Consider the following 23,459-nt stretch of genomic DNA (forward strand, 5'->3'; position numbering starts at 1 on the left):
GGAAGGAACTTTGAATTCCACGTTTCTATACATAAGTTATTTTATTAATAATGTTTCATCCTATCCTCTGATGCCACGTGTCCAGTCCCCAAAGCTGACTTCTTTTCTCAATCTTTACAACTTACATTTATCTTTTAAGTTTTTATTATTATATAATATTATTTGTGTATTAAATACAATTAAATGTTTTTATTTATTATTCTTTTATAATTATGAATTTATATTTTATTTAATAGTTCACATTAATATTATATATATATATATATATATATATATATATAAAATATGTTATGTTTCTTAATTTTATTCAACTCTTTTTTTATTGTTACCATCACCACCTGAATTATCCTAGACTCCTCCCGTATAAAAATACACATCACACTAAAATAATTAACAAACATAAGTAAGTTGACCTAAGTAAAAACCTCAATTTTAAAAATAATTCCTAATATGTTTAAAACTCCAAAACATTAAAAAGTAACTTTTCAAAAAGTTTTTCTTCATTCAAAATAAACAGAATACACTCATAAAAGATATTGATGAGTCATTTGGAACAAGTTTAAAAATCTTATATTTTCAAACTTTTATTTTTAACTAAGATGTTCTTATGTTTAAATTTAAATAATGCAAGTAACTACTTACGTTTTATAAATAACTCTTTTTAGTTTTAGTTAACTAATAAAAAATAACATTTATAATAAAATAATATTTGATTTATAAGCAATTTTTTAAATAACTCATTTTAAACATATTTTTAGTATTATTTTTTATAAAAATATTGAATTTATACATAAAATTTATTTTAGTTCATAAAAGAATATTATATATTTTTTCTTCTAGAAGTGTCTTGGAAGAAAAAACTTACTTAAACATACTCGTATATATTTTCTTTAGCTCTTAAGAAAAAGAAAATAAAGTATTTTACTTTATATAATTATTTACTTGAATCTTTTATTATATACATGTACAAAAATTAGACTGTCAAAATGGTGTGACAACAAACTGAATTTTTGTTTCACTGATGAACTTTTTTATATAAATAACTTTTTCACTTGGCAACCATGATAATAAAAGTAAGAGTTATTGTTTATTTTAGATCATTATATAAATTTAATTGTGACACCCGGGCACTGGGCGGGGAGTGATCACCGGTGCAAGAGGCACGAAGTGCAAGGGGCACAAACAAAGAGCGGCTCTTGGCAGGTTTCCAGTAGAAGGGACAGATCGAACATACACCGGAATGAGAGGGAACTAGATATTGTATAGGTATGACACTATACAGTTGAAGGATAGCTTAAAGGGATTGATTTGGTTACTCATATCACCAAAATGCATTTGTTTTTCGGTAGCCTAACCCATAAGAACTCCATGGTTAAGCGTGCTTAGCCTGAAGTAATTTAGGGATGGGTGACCTTTCGTGTTGATGTGTGGGGGCAGTCAATATTCCCTATAAGTTGTCGGGGCGTTACAAGAGGGCCTAAAAATATATGGCAGTTGGGCCTTATGTTGAAATAGCTAGTCTCCTTAGGAGCCTCTGGAGCAGGCTTTGGAGGAAGGTGATGTTGCGGCTTAGTCTCCTTAGGACTCTCTTAGTATTTCTTGTATTTTGAATTATTATTTAGTTGTTAAGAATTTTCCCAGTGATCCCTACCCTTTTGAAACACTCTACTTGCGTGTAAGTTTTAAATTATGCCTTAATATGGGATGATTGTAAGCGTAACTACTTTGTTTACAGTCTACTCTAACTGTTCTCTTTTATTTAAATGTGGACTTACTATTATATGCTTCTATATAATCTGGGATGTTACACTAATAATTATATTTTTTTTCCATTTAATGTTATAGAGGTAATTTTTTACTATTTAGATCCATAATAAATTTACAAAACTTATTAAAATAAAAATATAAATATAAATGAATACAAGATATTATATTAAACTCATGATAAAAATTACATTTTAAATAAGTTAATTATTATGAATTTTGATATTTTAAGTATATTAATAATTTAAATTTCATCAATTATTTATTATTACGTGAAAATTTATTAAAATAAAAAAGAGAAAGATAAATGAATATTAAACATAAAATCACATTAAACCATGGTAAAAATTATATTTTATAAAATATAGACAAACTATACCTATTGTAAAAAAAATATAAATAAATATATAAAATAAAACATTGAAACACTTGTAATTTTCTAAAAACTAAATTAGTTAACTTATCGTTACAATAGTTTTTTCACGAAAAATATGAAAAACATTGAATTGCATACGGTCATAAAAATGCAAACATACACATTATCTCTCTCTAGTACTCTAAGGAAGCACTCATTAATCCAAAACAAAGTAGAAGTCTATGAAAGTCCTCCCTCGAAGCATGATTTAAAGCATAAATGACTCTCAACACATAAATAGAAGTATGCACATCTATAAATGTTAAGAAATTACTCATATATTCAACTCGACTTCCTCTAAAAATACCAACACATGTAACTAAACCAAGACAATCTCTAGTTGCACCATCAATATTCACCTTAAGTCAATTAATATATTGAACTTGTTGTATTATATCCATTACCCTTCCTTATTTGAATATTGAGAAGTTTCAATACCAAAAAAGTAGAGACAATATTATTCATATACTTATTGTATTACTTTTCAGTCATACATACCAACTTCTTAATTTGAAAAAACACCATAAGTAAAAACAATTAAATCCTGAAATTTATTATAATTTCTCATCCTCAAAATTATATGATAATTACATTAATAAAAGTCATTTTAAGCAAAGAGTTACAAGGAAATTTCACAAATTTCACAATTAAATCCAAAAGAAAAACTGCAAATCCTAAACAACTTCCTTCAATATTCCTACAACTGCATAGCAATAGAACAACGAAAGAAAAAATAGAAAAATTCAACATTATTCCCACATAGAACACATACACATAAATCACTCCCATTTTTCATTTGTCAATATAAAATTGTGACTATTACTTCTATCTTCTCATCTCTAACTCACTCATCTTATTTCATCCATTTTTAATCACCTAAAATTAATTCACTCTTTCTTTGTCCAAGATTAAGTTGATTAATGGTTAAAATAAATTTAGTTAAAAAAGACCCAAGTTGATTGTTGATTGGTTAGTTAAAAACAAGAATTACAATCATGTAATCTACAAAATATTTAGATAGAAATAACAAACATTTTGAACAATTAATAGAATAAAAGTTTTTAATAATGATTTAATTGAAAATACTCAAATTAATAAAGTATTTAAAACATAATTAAGTAGTTAATAGATATTAGTATTGTAGAGGAAATAAAATGCAAGCTTGTTTATTTCTTTTATTACATATGATAATGTGATGAAAATCCAAATATATGAGTGTAAGTTTCATATTCAATACGAGAAAGTTGACCATTATATAAGAAAGGAGACTTGTATACTCGTTATTGTAACGTCTTAAATTAAAGATGTTGTTACAATTGAGAAAGTTGAATATCATATAAACAAAATAAAACTTATTGTTTTAAAGTTTTAAATTAAATATGATATTAATTAATAAATAAAGCTAATTAATTGAGTTTTTACTTACTATATTTTATATAACTCACTTCTTTCTAGTACTGATGTCACAAAATAGTACTAGAAAAAAATACAAATTAATAATAAACAGAACTTCTTACACTAAAAATTTCATGATATTTTTTAATCTCAAAATTAAAAAATATAGAATTGTTATTGGTATTAACAATCACTACAAGAAAATACTTAAATAATACCTAATTTTGGAGATGTATTGTTTGATCGTATGGTCAACTATTGACCAAATGATTCATAATAAAGAAATATTCATCAGAGCTCGAATAACCAACCACTCGGTCAAACTCTGGAGATGGCAGAACAATTTAATACCAAAAACATTTAAACACCTTAAACATCACTAACAATCAAGTTTACTGGTAAAGTATGCTTATTGATTATTAGGTCATGATTAAGCATGTGCTAATTATAAGTCTATCTGGAAACCTATAAATATGAGTCTCAGATAAGAAGGCCATTTATTGCAAATTTAAGATTGATAATTGAACGATTTAATACTAAAAACATTTAAATACCTTAAACATCACTAATAAAGTATGTTTACCAGTTATTGGGCCATGATTAAGTCTATGCTAATTATAAGTCAATCTCGAAACCTATAAATATGAATCTCAGATAAGGAGGTATGTGATTGCATTTATTGCGAATTTAAAACTGATAACTGAATGGACTTGAGCTTTGAAGTACCTTTGACAGGTACCCGATACGACTTGACAAAAGCATCAAGGACTTTAAAGAACTTTTTTATCTAGATTATAAAGGCAACGTTAGGAGTTTTGGAGAAAAGTGTAACATGGAGTATTTTGATTGTAATTTTAGACCCCACACCCGAAACAAGAGACAAAACAATTTGTCACTACAGTTACCTATTTATATATTAATTTATAAATTAAAAATGATTGGTACCTAAAATAGTCTCTATTATAAATATAAAAAATATGGTTGGGTCGTGAATTGGTCACTAAATTGGTTTTTAATATTAATTACTAAGGTTTTGACTATAAAAAAAAGTTAATATTTAAATTGGTCACTAATTAATTAGAAGTACATTTGGACATTAATTTATGTGATAGCCACAACCTTAATAACTAATGTTAAAATCTAATTTACTGATGAATTTGTAAATCAATTATAACTTTTATTTATAATATATACTAATAATTTTTAATTTATAAATTGATATATAAATTAATCATTATAATAACTCTTTATTTTTTATTTTTAAAATAAGTTATTATTTAAACCTTTTCTTGCAGTGAAAACTTTCTCAAATTTTGTTTTAGCTAGAATTAAATAATTGTGTTTTAATTTTAGCTAGAAAAGATTCGAAAAATTTTCACTAATTATATATATATATATATATATATATATATATATATATATATATATATATATATATATATATATATATGATTGAATCACACCTTATTGTTGTTTGGATTAAAAACTAGTAAATTTAAAATAAATAAATAAATCATTTAGTATTTTTATTATTTTATTAAAACGAATTAAATTTTAATATATAAACTTTTACATATTTTAGAATGGAGAATTTAATCAGTAACCAGCTGGCAAATTTACGTTATACGATTAGTGAACCTATGACCGACAATGGTACTAACTTCCAGTCATTTTAATCACTTATAAATAATGTCTATCTCAACACTCCTAAGGTATCAATTGAATGTGTTAAAGTTCTTGCATGCTCAGAAAAACTAGAGATTTCTGAAACTTGGAACATTTCAAGCTTTCAAAAGAATAGGTTCTTCTTACTTATTCTCTTTGCTGTGCCTTTGCTTAATTTTTTACCTTTCACCTTCCTTCTATATGCCTTCAAAATTAGTGTTATTTTTTGCTAATCATTTTTTCTTGTATTATTTTTTATACAGGTTGATGATATCTGACAACATGGGTATGTTTCTTAAACATCCTATAAAAATCTTAGCTAGAGATTTTCTTTGAACGAAATATATATAATTTTTTTTCTAAATTAATTTTCAACTTGTTTTCCAAATTGTTGTTGTTTTCCTTTTGTTCTCATTTTATCCCCTAAATTATATGCAAGTTCTTATTAAACATAATTTTTTTCTTAAAAAAAATATGTTTGTGTGTATATATAATTCTTTGATTATTATTTTTAATTGACTTTTAATTCTTTTATTTTTCATTTTTTTCACTCGAGTTTTGTTAAGAGATGTTATTATTGAAAATCTTATATTAACAAATTATGATATATAATTAGAGTAAAAATTTTATTTTGTAAATCGATTTTACAAGATTAAATTACATTTAAATTTATTTTATATAATTGTCTAATTTAGTGGTTTTATTAATCTATGTGAGATTTTTCTTCTTTCTTTTTTATAATTAAGATATTTTGTCATCAGCAAGACGAGTCAGAGGTATTATATAAAATATATCTAATGAAATTGTCAAAATTTCAAATATCTAAGGTTCTTTTTTTTATTTAGATGGATGATTTGACCTATAATATGGATTTTTTTTTTGTCATTTCCCTTTAAGAAAGGACTTAAACATAGTCATGTTGAATTCGAGAAAACTATTCAAAATATTAGTAATAGGCTGAATCTATCATTGCATGTTTGCTTTTCATGAAAAAAGAAATACCATAGGAAGTGAAAGGTTTTGCAAACAATAAGGGATTAGGTTTAATTAGAGTACATGGAGGTTGAATTAGAGTACATGGACCTTTTGTCATAAGGATGTGTGTTGGATATCTCAAATGGATTAGAGATATGTCCAAATTATTATTATTATTATTATTATTATTATTATTATTATTATTATTATTATTATTATTATATATATATATTAGTCATAACTTATATATGTGTAGTGTCTGGGTCCTTGTTCGTATAATAAAAAACATTTAATAACTCAGGAAGTTTTGTGAGTGGGTGCAAGCTTGCAAAGATATTTAATAACTCAGGAAGTTTCATAAGTAGGTATACACGCGCGTGCATACGAGGAGATGTACGCACGCGCGTGCATATGAGGAGGAATGCATGTTTTTGTGTATTCATGTACATGTGTAACTAAATTCTAATTAACATTAATTTGTTTTTCTATTTCTATAAATAAATAATACTTTACTTTTTAAATATTTTCATTTCTTTTGAATGCACATCAATAAAAAATGTAATTTATTAATTGAATTCTTGTTAGTAAAACTAAATATTTATGAGTATCAAAGTTAATAACATTATATATTTGTATTCATCTACATCTTATTGTTTAAATACACTTTTATCCTTCAATTGAAATGTCTATCTCTTACTCAATGTGATACGTTAAAATCTCGTAAAGACATCTACTTAATAAAATTATTGTTGAAAATCTGAAATTATTTTTTGTTATATTACATGAATGATTTGATCTGTGAGGACTATGATTAGATTTTGTTTACCATCTTTTTTAAGAAAGTGAATCATAATCAACTTGTATTTGGGACAACAATTTGAAATCTTTGTTAAAAATCAAATTTATTATTTTGTCTTTAATTTTCATGAAAAAGTATAAAAAAAAATAGAGGTGGTATCTAAATAATAGGATATTATATAAATCAGAGATTACTTGAACTTCCTCGTAATGAGAATATATATGTTGAAATTTTAACATTGACAATGTATGTCCAAATTAAAGTATAGAAGTAAAAAACTTTTGGCCCTCATCATTCATGTACAAGTAACAAATAATTGACAAATATTTTTATCCTTGAAATTTAAATTTTACTTTAAATATATATAACTTTTTACTATAATTAGTAAATGTATTAAGATAAATAATGGTATATGAACATGGTAAATAAATTATTAATATTTACCATTTTTCTTTATTCTTCTTCACATCATATCATATTGTCTATCGTTTTCATATTTGTTTTGTTTCTTATTAGCATCATAATGTATCTACTTTAACTCATCTTCAATCAAATCAAAGATAAAATACTTTTTTTTATATTAAAATTGACTAAATCTTCAAGAAAAAAGTCATATTGAAACTAATTACTCAATAGAATGTACAATAAGAAATCTAACTTCTCAAATGAATGTCTTCTTGATATGGACAGGTTCTAAAAACAAACATGTAAGATTTCAAGAAGATGTTGAAAACATGGACAGAAGAAGAAGTAGTAGAATTGTTGCTTTGGAAGAGAAGAAGCAACTGGAAAAAGAAAGAAAATTAGCCATAGCTTTGGAAAAGAAGAACAAATCAATCAACCAAGATGCAAAAAACAAAGGAAAAGGAAAAGCAACAAGGGAAATATGGGATGAATTAAGTGACTTTAATAATGATGAAGGTTCAACAAAAATGGCACGTAAGAACAAAGAATTTTGTCAATTAATTTCTTCAATCAAGGTGTGTATCTTCTTTTTTTTTTTTAATTATTAGTGTCTTTTTAAAACAATATATATATATATATATATATATATATATATATATATATATTAAATTACATTTCTTGAATGAAGATACATATTAGAAGACTATTTGTCTAACTTAAATAACTTTTTTTATTTATGAAAGTATTTACAAAATTGAGATATAACATTTCTTAAGTCATTGATCATGCACTTGAAGTGTTGATTAATTTCTTTCTTATTCCTTTTTATCCATGCACATTATTCTTAAAAAATAATTTCATCATCCACTTTTTTCAATAATAAATACTAGTTCAATATATTTCTGATCAACTTTTTTAGTAAATTTGCTAAAGTACCAAATAATCATTGATGTTGTACTTTTTCTCATGACAAACTCGAAGTCTCTGATTTGTGTGTACAATGAAAATTTGATATAACCACATGCTCAGCATTTTCTCTGTTAATTCACTTTTTTTCTACTCTTTTGCCACATCAAAGTCAATGCAGGAAATAGCAAGACAATCACAAAATGCAAGTTCTTCAGGAACAAATGGTATGCTCATAACTAATCTCAAGAAGGAAACAAGTAGATTTGGCAATGGCAACTGTCAAATATTGTGCTTATAATAATAATTACTGTACTTTTTCACATGCAGACTCGTCTTTGAGCACTATGCCACTGAAGAATATCCTTCAGATAATTATCGACTTTCTGCAAAGGTGAAAATTTTAAATATTCATAATTGAAGATTATGAATCTAAGTGTGAGCTTAAGTTATGCATTAAGTAAAAATAAAAAAATTGAATATATATGAAAGATTTGGATTGAAAGTGGTGTTCATCTCTTACATATTTTGACTCGAGTCTATCTCGATAATTTTTCTTATATAAATATCTTACCAGAAAATATTTGTATTAATAATTATAGAACTGTTGAAATGTGCAGGAGAGACGAGGATGAACTATTTGCTGAACCAGTTAATCCTAACGTGGTTAGTTGTTTACCTTTAATTTGAAGATCTAATGAATTACCTTTTGTTCATTTGATTATTGAGTTTTGTTACTTATGTTGAATAATTACTTTGAAAGATGGATAACTACTATGAAATTGTGAAGCAACCAATGGATTTTGCTACCATGAGGGCCAAACTTCATGAGGGCATGTACACAGACCTTGAACAGTTCAAGGTTTGAAATCATCCCACCTAACTGTTACTCTTAGAATCATTATGCATATTCATTTTTGTCTCTGTTGTTCATAATTTCACTACTCACATTATCTAGAATAATATGACCAAGTTATCTAGCTTCATGTCTGTAATCCTCTTTTCAAACATATCTCAGCACTTTATTTAGTACATGTTGTGAAACATTTTCCCTTCCTGACATATTTCTATTTCAATGATGTGCAGCGTGATATATTTCTAATATGCTCCAATGCAACCAGTGTTCATCCTGAAAGAACAAAGTACCATGAAGTGGTATGACCAAATAAAACAGAAAGGTTCAAGTTATTCAAGCTTATTCCTAATAACATTTTGAATAATCTTTGTTCAACTTAATATCTTTCAGGCAGAAGATATAAGTAGATATGCTAAGTGGACTTTTGAGGCTCTGAGTGTTCACCCTCAACATCTTAATCTAGAATTTTCACAAAGCAAGAAACGCCCAAATACAAGGGCACAAAAAGGGCAACAAAGAACTCCAAGGAGGGTTGCTCCTAAACAAAGTGGTATGAAAATGTGTTCTTCATTCAACATTCATATATTCTTACCCATTATGTTTTTGTGCCTACATCTTAGAAAAACTTGTTCCTTGCCTTCATGTAGTCCTAGTCCTCATTTTATTCATTATGTCAGTGATACAAAATTGTAACTGTTTTAACTTTTTAATTTATTCTTTTACTTGTTTGAATGAATACGAACAACTAATTGTGTTTTCCTTCTGATACAGAGAGTACAAATTCTCCTGAAACACAGAAAAGAGACTTTTATTGGCCTCCAAGTAAGCCCTTGTTTTCTGATGTCCTAGATGCTAGTAAGAAGGCTAACTTTCAAGTAAGTTCTTTTCCCCCCCAAAACATGCACAATATATGTTAGTGATTTGAAACATGCTAACAGCAAATTATTAATAATTGGAAAATGCATAAAACACAGTAGATGTGGAATTAAGTAGTACAGCAAGTGGAATCACAATAGCACATAAAACTTTCTTATTAAAGATTGTAGAAGCTATATATAAAATTTCATTTGGTGACAACAATTTTGAAAGACAAACATGATACTCTAGTATTAATTCCTTATACTACTCCCATATAACTCTTCAACTGATGAGATAATACAACTTCCATGTAGCTGTATATCTTCATCACCTAGTTACAAATTTTTTTGTATAAAAACTATTACAATTTTACTAGTGCATGTTGGTATTGCAGTTGAATGAAAGTGCAATTAACTACAAAGAAAGCCTTCTGCGGTTTGTGAAGGGCTTGGGACCAGTTGCTGAAAAGGTTGCTGCTAAGAAACTTGCAGCACTTCAGGAACAGCCACTCAACACCAGTGAAAATGTGTCAGGAAATCAGAGCATGCACCAGCCAACTCCAAAAGCACCAACAAATCCTGTCTCTTTCAATGCTCAGACCCTTCCTCTTTCCTTTCCATCATTCAATAATAGGCCACTCACTATTCCTGGTTCTGCAGTTCAGCAAAACAGAACTGTCAACACCAATAATGTTGGCAGAGTTGGCATGGGGGATAAACCTCATCAGAGAAACAAGATCGTTACAAATGAAAATTGGCAAGCTTGTGCTGCTGCTCTTTTGAGCAACATCTTTTTTGAGAATGGGCAAGGGGGGAGCTCCAATGCAAATGAAACTATGGACGCTAGAACCCTCGCAAAGGGAAAAATGGTTGCCCCAGTTGAGAATCTGTCCTCTCTTCTTAAACCTGTTCAAGAGAATTATAACAGATACAGATTAGGAGTTAACAACAGCAGCAGCAGTGATAATACAATACAGTGGAATACCTCCACAAACATGCCAAACATGTTTTCTGCAGGAAGCTCAAGGAATTTGCCTCCCATTGTTCATCCAACATGTGTGATTTCAGGACCTCAGCCAAGGCCAATGAGATCCACATCATTGAGCAGTGGGAATACCCCTTTTGGGTTACCAATGATGCAACAACCAGGGATACAAAACACCGTGACATTGCCTAGCAATAACCTCCCTCTGTACCAATCAATGCAAGAAAATCCAACTTCTTGCATATCAAGCAAAAACATCACTCAGTCATCTCATGTGCGCCAGCCAAGGCCAGATGACTTTATTAATCTGGTAGATCTGCGTCTTAAGCCTCAGTCAGAGGCAAGAGACTCAATGTATGGAAGGCCTAGTAACAACCTTGCAGAGGTACCTCTTATGCAAGAACGTCACCAGCCATGGCCAGCAGATTCCATGTCTAGCCTCAATACCTCAATGCTTTCTCCTTTGTATCAACCAATGCAAGGAGAGTCAGTTCCATGTAATAACCTCTCAGCAGGGTCAACGGCTTTCCCTTCCCTAGAAGCAAATTTTGCCGATGACTCAAACAATTTACTGTATGGTTTTGACACCTCACATCAGCCAATGAGCTTCCAAGCCATGATGGACCCTCAAAACTTTATCGATGACACTTGGCCAATGAATGCAAGCTTTGAAGAAGTCATGCACCAAGCTGCAACATTCACTCCACCATCAACTCAAGGTTTCGCTGACATGCAGATGCAGGCACTTAGTCAAATGAACACTCAAATACCAGCTCCTCCACAACAACAAAATGCAGTTTCACCTCCACATATGGCCTTAGGAGGTGGAATAAACTTTTGTGGAGGAGGAAGTGCTACTACAGGCCAACCAGAGGAAGCTCCTCCACAGCTTCCTTGGTACGATGATCAGCTGCCTAACTTAGATCTTGAGCTTTAAGTACAATGCATCTATAATACTGTTCTGTTAAAAGTATGCATGCAAGAGTAAAATCCTTTTTGAATTTCGTCAAATAGTTGCTATAATTTGCAGCTGAGTTCGTTGATTTGCCTATTGATGAGTTGTAGACAATTTTAAATGTTTGAATTGGAAAATGGAACTGTTTGTTTGTTGTACAGAACATGTTCGATGAAAATTGCAGCAGAAAATTTCTTTTGAGTACAATAATACACTGGTTCAGATTTTGCGAGAATCCAATTTAAGAAAAATAACAGTAGAAACAATTTATGCACACAAATAATGATTTGAACTCGTGTGTGAAAAAAAAAATGTATTCAATTGATAAAATAAGGTTTGAAATGTAAATCGAATATAATTTAAGTTCATTTTTTGACAGCAAAAATATAATTTCACTGAACTGAATTATTTGTATTGATGAAAGACTACAAGAAAAAAAAGACAACTAAATCATAGGACCAAAGAAGCTGTAGAGGAGACTCTTCTCATTTGTCTGAAGAGCCATTCCTCCACAAAAGTTTATTTGCACCTCCTATGACCATTTCTAGAACAGAATATAGTTCCTATTCACCTCAAATCTGGTTTTCATAACTAAGAGCAGCTTCTGTATTTATAGCCAAGATCATCTAGCTTTAGGATGCTTAAAATAACTCAAAAGAAGGCTCTCGTGATATTTTTTAGGGTGTGTTTGGATCAGGAAGCAGATTTGAAGAAGTGAAGAAAAAATATTAAAAAAAATGAAAGCTAATTATTTGGATAGAAAAAAAATGAAACATAAGAAAAACAATTAATTAATGTGATAAATTAAATTTACCTGTATATTACTATATTTAGATAATAATTTAATGTAAAAAATAAAATCTCAAAATTGTAAGTTAAATTTTAAATCAAATTAAATTAAAAGAAAGTAAAGATTTAATAATTTTCCTATTCTTATATTTAAGTGGTGTTTCTTTGTATTTTCTCTTTCAATTCTTAGTTTAGTTGAGACTTTATCGATTTAACAAATATTAAAACATTATTAAAATAATTACTTTTAGATTGATATCAATTATAATTTTTTAATAAATTTTAATTAATTTGTTAGAATTACTGTTTTTTTTACGAAGATGGTTGAATACGGTGAAAACTATATATATTGTGTTGAATATATATAGGATCATTTATTTGAAAAAAATATAAATTAAGTCGAAAATATAAATAAAAAATAATAATAAATTAATTAAAGATTAAAAATAATATAATATATTTAAAAAAGATATATTATTTTTAATTTAATATTAATTAAAAATTTCTTCGTGAAACTATTTTTTAAATATTGATATTTGTTATTTTTTTATGCTTGTAGTTATATTTTGGTTTAATCTCTATATTTTTGATGATTTTTTCATGTAGGTTCTCATTTATTGTGTCTTAATTGAGTTTTTATTTTTTTTTTAAATTAGAGCAATTAGAACAATTAGGTCATTTCGGTTACTTCCATATTAACAATATTAAAAAGATTATAATGTTTGAGTTCATGATTTTTAAATTTTTAAAAATTATTATTTTTAATTTAAGTGTCAAACTAACATATTGTTATCTGACAATGACATTGTTACGACATCATTACATTAGTTTCAATTTGGTCTTCTCTATTTTTATTTTGTCTCAATTTAGTCTTTTTTAAAAAATTAAACAATTTTGTTCCTCTCTAAATTCAAATAAAATGTAATTTTATATAAATATTTTGCAAATATTTTTATTCAAATTGATATTTTTATTAAATATTTTTAACAAGATTAAGTTTATTTATATTTATATTTAGTTAATTATGTAAATGTTAATTATGTTCTTTAAATAATTTTACATGTTCACTCAGTCACATCATTTGAAAAACTACACCAACATGTCATGTTGTTTCTTTTAACTCTTATAGATATATTTAATTGTTATCAAATTAAGACAAAATAAACATACATAGACGAAATTGAGACAAATCCAATGCAACATAGCCTGACAAGTGTCATATTATATTGTTATTGTCATGTGATACAATGTCAATTTGTAAAAACCCGATTAAGATAAAAATAAAGTATGAGACCTATTTAAGAAAAGTAAAAAAAAGTTAGGAACATATGTATTATTAAACCTATTTTTTTATTATTAATATTAATCTTATTTTTAACAATAGTTTGCAAAGATTTTCTTTTTGATTTTAACGTTGATTATATGAACTTTTAACAAACTTTAATTGAGATTTTTTCCATTAATATTAATTGGTAAGAAATTCCAACCGACATTTATCTAAGACTAGAAAGGAAATTAACTAACAATGTTGAACAAATAATCCTATTTATAAAAAAGTTCATCAATATCAATTGACGGAACATTGAAAAACTTTAACAAAAAATAGCATAAACTAAAAGCTTATCAATAATATTTTAAATTTATTGAAAATAGTTTGATATTTAATTTTTTCATTTATTTGTTTTATTATATTTGATCATTTATATCGTTTTTACAAATCAAAACAATTTAAATATATATTTCTTTTTTAATTTTTTTAAAGACAATATCTCGAATACTTTTATCATACTGATAATAAAAATATTTATTAAATTAATTAATTACAATTTAATACATTTAATTTGTCTTTATCCGGATAAAATATTTCAACAAAATAAATAACTTAATATGAAATTAATTTAACTTTAATATATTTAAATTTATCATAAATTATTGAAACGTCTTATGAATATTTTTCCTTTAATAAATCAGGATTAATATATTTCTCTGTATAGTCATTAAAAGGCATGATACGAATTCATTGCATTATTAAATGATTTCTATCTTTATTCATTATATTATTGAATGAGCTCTTTTGTATTAATTATATTATTGAATGAGTTCTTTGTATTAATTATATTATTAAATGAGCTATTTTCTCACTCATTCAATGAACACAAGGTAACGGTAAAGTTTACTGCTATTTTATGAAGCGCCACACTACCCTATTCAAAAGCTAACCTTCACCAGTAAATACCTTCCTCTTCGACGTTTAGGATAAATATGCTTTTTTATCATTCATTATATTATTTAATGAGTTCGTTTTCTATTCATTAACGGTATTCTTTTATAACAATAAAAATAAAAAACTATTATTAATATAAAAATAAATATAAATTGTTTTTATAATTTTATTATAAATACTTCTAATTTATTTTTTAGATCATTTTTTAGTTAAATTTTTTTAAGTTTAAAAAATAATCAAATAAAAAATATTTAAATTTTAAAAAAATATAATTTAAAAGATAAAATTAATAAAATAATTATTTTAATTTAGAAATTTTAAATATTTAAAAAATAAATGTGGACACAAAAATAATAATCTTTTTATATACGGGTATAGATAATTATTTTAATTAAAAATTATTTAAAAAATAAAATTAAAAAATGAATATAGACAAAAAAAACCTTGTATAATAAGTACAGATATAACTGAAATAGCTTTCTTTGTCATTATTAAAAAGTTTTTAATTTATTACATTAAATAAATACAATGTAAAATATGCCTCGTTTGGCCCACCCACAAACCCACCTTCACTGGGAAATACCTTCCTCTAACAAGAAAGTAAGTTACATTTATCTTTTAATTTAAATATCTCTTTAAATAATTTCATTTGTCTATATATTTGTAAGAAAAATTTAAATGGATTCATTTTTTTTATACATTTCAATTCAATTTTTGTTTTGAAAAGTTTGATACATTCCAGCTTTTTAATTAGTATTGTATTAATACTATTATTTTTATTTTTAATTTTAAAATAAAAATAAAAATATTAACGTCGCAAACTAAAGCAGATGTTGTTGTCCTAATCTTAATTTAATTATTTTATTTTTATTTTGTCTAAATTTAATTTATTTTTTTAAATGAAATAATTTTTTTTTAAAATTTAAATTTTATATAAATGTTATACAAATATTTATATTAAAATAATTAAATATATTTTTGTCTTTTAACTCTCGGTAAAAATTGGAATGAGTCTATTTCTAAAAATTTATATCAATTTAGTCCCGAACTTTGTAAGTGTGACTAACATTTCAATCTATTTTATCTTAACTGAGTTCTTATTTTAAAGGGTTAAATAGTTTTCGTCCCTCTTTCAAAGTAAGGTACAATTTGGTCCTCATTCTTTTCAAAACGTTCGTTTTAGTCCTCGAAAACTAAACACTGTTTAAAAATTTGGTCCTCATTTAGCAACAGAGGAGGACTAACACCAAAATTCCGAGGACTAAAACGAACGTTTCGAAAAGAATGAGGATCAAATTGTACCTTACTTTGAAAGAGGGACGAAAACCAGAAACGGTGAATAGTTTAGGGACTGAAAACATATTTAACCCTATTTTAAAAAAATAAAATCAGGTCCTTGCATTAGTATCATACTAACACCAATGCGTTGTCCTTTTTTTATATAACTATTTTTTTTATTTTTTATTTTTTTTAAATATAAAATTTTCACATGTTAAACTAAATGTCACGTAATAATAATAATATGATGTGACATTGATAGTGTCATTATTTTGTCTCAATTTATTTTTAATTTTATTTTAAAAGTAAATAATTTTGTCCCATCTTAAATTAAAACAAAATTTAATTTCTATATAAATGTTTATACAAATATTTTTATTAAATACTTTTAACAATATTAAATTTATTTATAATTATATTTAGTTAATTATATAAATGTTAAATAAGTTCTTTAAATATATCTATAAAAGTTAAAAATAATACGGTGAAACTCCTAATTAATGTAGAAGAAAATGAAAGAAAAAAATAAGTGAAACTATCTTTAATTATGGTTTCCATGGAAATTTTCTTCAATGTTTTATTTAAAAAAATGAAATTTATATTAATAATTTGTTCAACTGAGTTAGGTTATTTGAAAAATTCAAATCAGCATGTCAATATTTTTTTTAAACTTTTATAAGTATACTTAAATAGCATAATTAATATTTATATAATTAACTAAATATAAATATAAATAAACATAATATGGTTAAAAATATTTAATAAAAATATTTATATAAGATTTATATACAAATTAAATTTTATTTGAATTTAAACAGGGATAAATTTGTTTAATTTTTAAAAAATAATAATACTAAATTGAGAGAAAATAAAAATACAGAAACAATAATATATGATATTGTCAGTGTTACATTTATAATTGTCACGTGATAGAATGTGAGTTTGATATGTGACAAAAATTTAATTAAAAAATAAATAAAAAATATTTAAAATAATCGAAAAAACTATGAACGGATGATACTTGTATTCATACGGTAATAATAATAATAATAATTAATTATTTAAATTTTTCAAAAGTAAAAATTTAAATATGATAAAAGATTGGAAGAAACTATTTGAGACAAGTGACCAAAGTTAGAGACCTCCAAAATATCTAACTTTTTTAAGATAGCTATTTCTTCTTCTATTTATTGTATTATTAAACGTTTCTTTTAAATAGCTATTTTTTTCTTCTATTTATTGTATTATTAAACGAAGTATTTTCTTCCTTCATTGCATTATTTAATGAGCACATGTTTTTATTCATTATATTATTAAATGAGCTATTTTTTCTTTAATATATCATTAAGTGGGCTATTTTTTCATTCACTACATTGAATGAACACAGTGTAAAAAGTAACCTTCACTAGTAAATACCTTCCTCTCCACAATTTAGATTATATTTTATTTTAATTAAAATAGCTAAACCAGTTTTCCCTTTCTATTTTTTTAAAATATAATATTAATATATTTGTCACTTCTTTTCTAAGTTTTTTTTCTCTTTCTATTTTAATTAAAGTCAATTTAATTTTTTATCTGAAATCAAGTATACATTAAATTTCTATCATAAAACTGGTCCCCATTAATAATCATCTCCTTAGAATACAAGAGTTTCATTATCTTTTTATTTTCATCACTTCAACGTTTTAGTCCCCGCCTATAAAGTTACAAATTTTAGTTTTATAGATTTTTTTAACTGGTTTTAATTTTATTTATACTTTTATAAATGATTAATTTTGCCTTTTAACTCATTTAAATTCGTATATAGTTTTTTAGCATCTAATACGAAAAAAAAAACACAACGGTACTAATTTAGATAATAGGTTAACCGTAAAGACTAAAATATATGATTGATTATGGTTAAATATGATTGTAATTTTCTTAATTCAACTACTTAAATTTTATTGTGTTATATAAACAATACAAACACAAATCTTGTGAGACCCTGAAAATTACTCTGTAATTACCTGTCACATCACCATTAATACACCCCTCAATCCATTCTTATCTCATTTTAAAACCCATTTTCAAATCTGATAAACTCTCTGACATCCACTGAAACCACGCCCATCATTCTCTGAAAACGCACATGGCTTCACCTGCACACACGCCACGTGTTGCAAAAGAAGCTTCCAGTTCAGAATTTAGTGGGCACGTGTCAGCTCGGGGTACGTTCGCTCAAACGAACGTGAATTTCACAAAACTGGATTTTCAGAAAACCCTCTCACCTGCACCACGCACTCTTCGTCTTCCTCTGAACCCAAACCTCCATTTTCTCCATCTTCTCTCTAAAGCTTCCAACTTCTCTCTACTGTTAATCTTACGTTACTTCTCCAAACCCATTTTCAGCACCGTAGGAACATTCATCCAGCTGTGGTCTTCCTTTTGGACCGAACAGAACTGGAATCCAACTGGTAAGTTCCTCTCTTTAGTAGCTGTCCATTAGGGTTTTATGCGAAACCATGCTCTCGGTTTATGCATGGACTGTATCTGAATAAATTCTGGTTATGGGTGTTTAGATCAAGTGGTTAGATTGAGTAGAAGGAACTTAAGGGGCTGTTGCGTATAGAAGAACTGTAGTTGAACGTGTGGAAATCATATTTTAGGGCGTACACTGCTATCCAGGTAAGGGAAGCTTATAAATTTAATTTATACTTGTATGAATCATGAACGTATGATATGAATTGTATGTATGATAAATATGTTGATTTTAGCATGTATGAATGAACGTTGATTGAACTGGATGCATGGAATATGTGTTGGCTGTGATGTATGAGTATATTTGATACGTATGAATGTGAAGGATTAATGTGAATTGTATAAAGTCTGGAAATTGTGTTGATTTAAAATTACAAAGTGTGAATTATATGAGAAATATTGAGTTAAGATAAGTTGGAAAAATCTGGAATCCTGTAAGGTTGAAAAATCTGTATCTGAGAAGGTCCCTATGATAATTAACGCTCGTCACTAGGGATGGCAAAAAAATCCGCGCCCGCGGATATCCGCGGATAAAATCCGCGACGGATAGTTGATACCCGCGGATATTTACTACCCGCAACCCGCGGATATTTACTACCCGCAACCCGCGGGTAGCGGATATTTTAATACCCGCTTATAATCGGGTCGGGTGCGGATATTATACTATCCGTACCCGCGGATACCCGCTACCCGCAAAAAATAAAAATAAAAATTTAATTTATATTTTATTAAGTTAAATTTAATTAAAATTAACATTAATTTATATTTTACAATATTAAATTTAATTAAAATTTATATTTAATTTAATTTATATTATATTTTATATATTTTTTATAATTTTATTTAAATTTTATTTTATTAATTTATTAAAATATATATTTTTTTAATATTTGCGGGTATCCGTGGATATCCGTGGGTTTTAAAATACCCGCGGATATTTTTTAAGCGGATATCCGTGCGGGTAGCGGGTCGGGTAGCGGGTGGATTTTTTTTTGTCGGGTCGGGTTGCGGGTAGGCACTATCTGTGCCCGACCCGACCCGTTGCCATCCCTACTCGTCACCGTACGGTCTTATACCGTTCGGTTTCCCTGCAAAGGCTTAGAATTGAATTCTTTCATTTGGGAAGAATTCGGTGTGAGAACGAGCGTCCTTATTGAGTTACTATGTTTGAGTGTTCGGCTCAACGTAGAGTTGTCGTACGCCTTAAATTAAACAATGCTGAAAAGAGAACGTTCGGCCTTATGTCGAACGTTCGTTCGTAATAGCGTTCGGCCTTATGACGAATGTTCGTTCGTCTTTGGTAGCGTTCGACCTTAAGTCGAGCGTTCGTCTTTGATAGCGTTCGACCTTAAGTCGAGCGTTCGTCTTTGATAGCGTTCGACCTTAAGTCGAGCGTTCGTCTTTGATAGCGTTCGGCCTTATGTCGAGCGTTCGTCCTAAAATAGCGCTCGGTCTTATAACGAGCGTTCGTTCTAAATTGCGCAATGTCTCAGACCAAGCGTTCGTTCTAATTGAATACTCATTTGATAAAACAGCGTTCGTCCAAAGTATTAAATATTCAATTTTCTTTACGTTCGTTCCATTCCTGGCAGTGGTTTTCATATGCAAGTCTCTTCAAAAATAATTCTAAGTGTTCTTGATCCTCCATTGTGCATTAAATCTGGTGCAAGTTTTTATCCCAAATATTTTTCTAAGTACCAGTACACTTCAAAGTTGAGTCAGTTCATTTAATTGGTCAAACAGAAAGTACGTTCGTTATATATTTTTACTGATTATCCAGTAACTTCATTTGGACGTTCGTCCTCACCCTTCATTGGACTGAACGTTCGTCATTTTTGACTCCTGAACCTAATGATGTGAAAGATGATGAAATATGATAAGTTAAAGTGTGGACACTATGAGAACTGAATTTATGATGTTGGATTTTGGACGAGCGTTCCAGGGAGGAACGTCTCATATATATATATTGAAAGATTGAATTGGTAAAGTATGACTATGGTTAGCTAATGCTGGTTTGGTCCATCCTGATATTCCGTGATGCTCATCTTCATGTAGAAGGGAGTAGTCATGTGTGGGAATGGCAGGAGGTCTTTCGTATCCCTCACTTAGCAGGGGCGAAGGATTAACCTCGAGTGGCAGCTGTTGAGGGTATCCCAGTTACTACATCACTCGGGTGCAAGGACGCCTGTAGCTACACGGTTCATACAGTCCGGACGGTCGTCTTTTATATTTATAAAAATTTCTATATTCCAATATGTTAAAGTGTAAGTTATACGTGTGCATTGATATGTTGAATGTGTATGCTGAACGTATGAATTAAATATTATAAGCTTACCCTTGCATTTCCATTGTGTTGTCTACTGTCCATGTACCTTCCGTCTTGTCAAAATGCAATGATCATCCGTTGTGGATGTGAGCAGATGGTGGAGCATCCCTTGAGCAGATGCTGGAAGAAGAAAATTTGGATGAAGCAAATCAGGTAGAAGTGGAAGTGAAGGCCGAGCCTTAGAGCGCTCGTTTAAATGTTAGAGTAGTTTGAACGTTCGGCTATGTATTTTGTAAAGCCGTTCGTCCTAATGATTTCCATTTCTGTTTAAGCGTACGCTATTTTTATTATCCAAGTCGTTCGGCTTTTGAACTCTGCTTTATTAATGTAAAGACTGCTTATTTATTGTTAATTGTAATTAATTCTAAATTATGGTAATTACTATATTTTGGGATGTTACAAATCTCAAGCATCATTTCATTTGTCTTAAAAGAATTTAAGACAGCTGAGTTAAGCAAAATATATTTGTTTATTTTCAAAACTTAAAAATCAAGAATTAAAGTTTGAAACATACAGAAATATTAATTTCTTATCAAAATTTAGAAACTAAAAGATATTTAACACGTTATATTATTATTATGATTAAATTATTTTTTTTATACTGAAAAATATACATGTTAAAAATACACAATTTTTATTGAATATTTTGATTATATTATTAAATAGAGATGAAAAATAGATTTATTAATTAGATATGTCTATAATATGGATAATATTCAAATTTTATAATTTGAATATGAAAATAGTGATGAATTTACATATATTTTTGTCCATTCTCCCATCTAAGACTTGTCTCAATCTTTATGTTTGTTTTCGTTTTAAATTATTAAAATATATTTAATTTATTATATTATCTATTAAATTTATTTTAACTTTATTTTATCCTTAGTTTCCTAAATTTGTATCATTTTTACTAATTTTTATAATTATTTAGTATTTATTTAATTATTATTTGACATTTATATAATTATGATTTACTTTTTATAATTAAAGAAAAATAATATTTTTAATATTAAATATTTAATAATATTTTTTTTATTATGATTTTTATTTTTGATAAAAAATAATACTTAATTAATATTTAAAAGAGTAAATGAGCTTACATGAGTGTCCGTGTACTCCGTTTCTATTGAAGATGATGATGAAGTAAAAATTTCGTACAAGTATGAAAGTGAGGACGAATTTTTTTTTTTTACTATATAGATGTGAGAACGTGATATCAAATCTGAATCCAAATTTTTTATTGTTTCGTTTTTGTATTTTTTTTTTCTGTTTCCAAAATACACTAATTTTAGTATATTAAAAAATTGAATATATTTTAAACAAAAACATTAATATACATTAGTATATTTTTGAAAGCTCAATAAAAATAAGACACAAAGAAACTCAAGAGATATTTCAAATTTCACCTACCCCACTTCTCGGACCAGTGATGCATATATTTTTTTTTCTACTATATTTTTTAATATCCTTATTATGGGCCTATTTCTTGAAATCTTGGGCTTCTCTCGGATTGTGCAACGTTACTTTATGCACCTCTCCCATTTTCTTCCTAAACTTCTGTATTTAGAAATATATTTTTTAAAAGATTTCGAAATTTCGTTAAATTTTTTTTTTTTAAATCAAAAAACTTCAAAATTCGTTAAAAACTTAAAAAATCTTTAAACAAATTTCAAAATCTATTGAAGGATTTTTTTTCTTTCATAAATTTCGAAATTTGTTGAAAAACAAAATGTAGAATTTTTTAAAATATAAAAAATAATTTGGAATTTTAAAAAACGTGAGAGTGCGAAGATAAATGAGGAGTAGTGTAGAGAAAAACCCTCCGGTATAACCCTTCAACTTTTTTTTTCTTTTAATTTCACAAATATCAAATTAAAAGAAAAGTGGTTAACCAAAATTGGTGATCCATAATTAAATATGATTAACTAAATTCTTTGATCTAGATTAATCATAATCAAAACCAATACATAGTTAAATAATAATAAGAATAATAATAGGTTAGAATTTGAAAGCCATCTTGCTAATGTCGTAATCACTTATGTGAATGGTTAAGAACTAAACATGTGATTGGTATGTAAAAGTGGTAACTGTGAGTCTACAAATAGATTAATATAATTTTTAAAAGATAACATATTATAATTTAAAATCATTACCAAAGTTACTTGTAAAATACGTCTATTTATTTAAAACATTACTTCCGTAATTCTCGTTGGTTGTTTGGTTGTGTTAAGTTTTGTATTAGATTAATGAGACGAAACAAAGAGATAATCTCTCATGACTCTAAAGTTCTATGTGTAAATAATGTAAAAGAGAAGGTAATGTTGAAGACCGTAGGTTATCAATTA

At 27.1% G+C, this 23,459-nt stretch overlaps 1 protein-coding gene across 1 annotated transcript; it reads left to right on the forward strand.

The window, feature by feature from the left end:
- Positions 1–7,418: 7,418 nt before the first annotated feature.
- Positions 7,419–12,536, forward strand: LOC148198729 (uncharacterized). Its single transcript, XM_088115902.1, has 10 exons — positions 7,419–7,434; positions 7,704–7,993; positions 8,497–8,551; positions 8,655–8,718; positions 8,945–8,990; positions 9,088–9,186; positions 9,411–9,479; positions 9,571–9,730; positions 9,952–10,055; positions 10,433–12,536. Exons 1-10 carry the CDS (start codon positions 7,419–7,421, stop codon positions 11,957–11,959), a joined length of 2,430 nt encoding a protein of 809 aa, XP_087972028.1. The 3' UTR covers positions 11,960–12,536.
- The last annotated feature ends 10,923 nt before the right edge of the window (positions 12,537–23,459 follow it).

This window comes from Vigna umbellata, chromosome 5, assembly GCF_029865625.1.
Source record: "Vigna umbellata cultivar VRB3 chromosome 5, Vumbellata_1.0, whole genome shotgun sequence".
Lineage (NCBI taxonomy): Eukaryota > Viridiplantae > Streptophyta > Magnoliopsida > Fabales > Fabaceae > Vigna > Vigna umbellata.

Bases quoted from the DNA above. Each gene is read 5' to 3' on its own strand.
- LOC148198729 (XM_088115902.1), top strand. The intron at 8,719-8,944 runs GTGAAAATTTTA...TGAAATGTGCAG, and splicing joins ATTATCGACTTTCTGCAAAG to GAGAGACGAGGATGAACTAT. The intron at 9,187-9,410 runs GTTTGAAATCAT...AATGATGTGCAG, and splicing joins CAGACCTTGAACAGTTCAAG to CGTGATATATTTCTAATATG.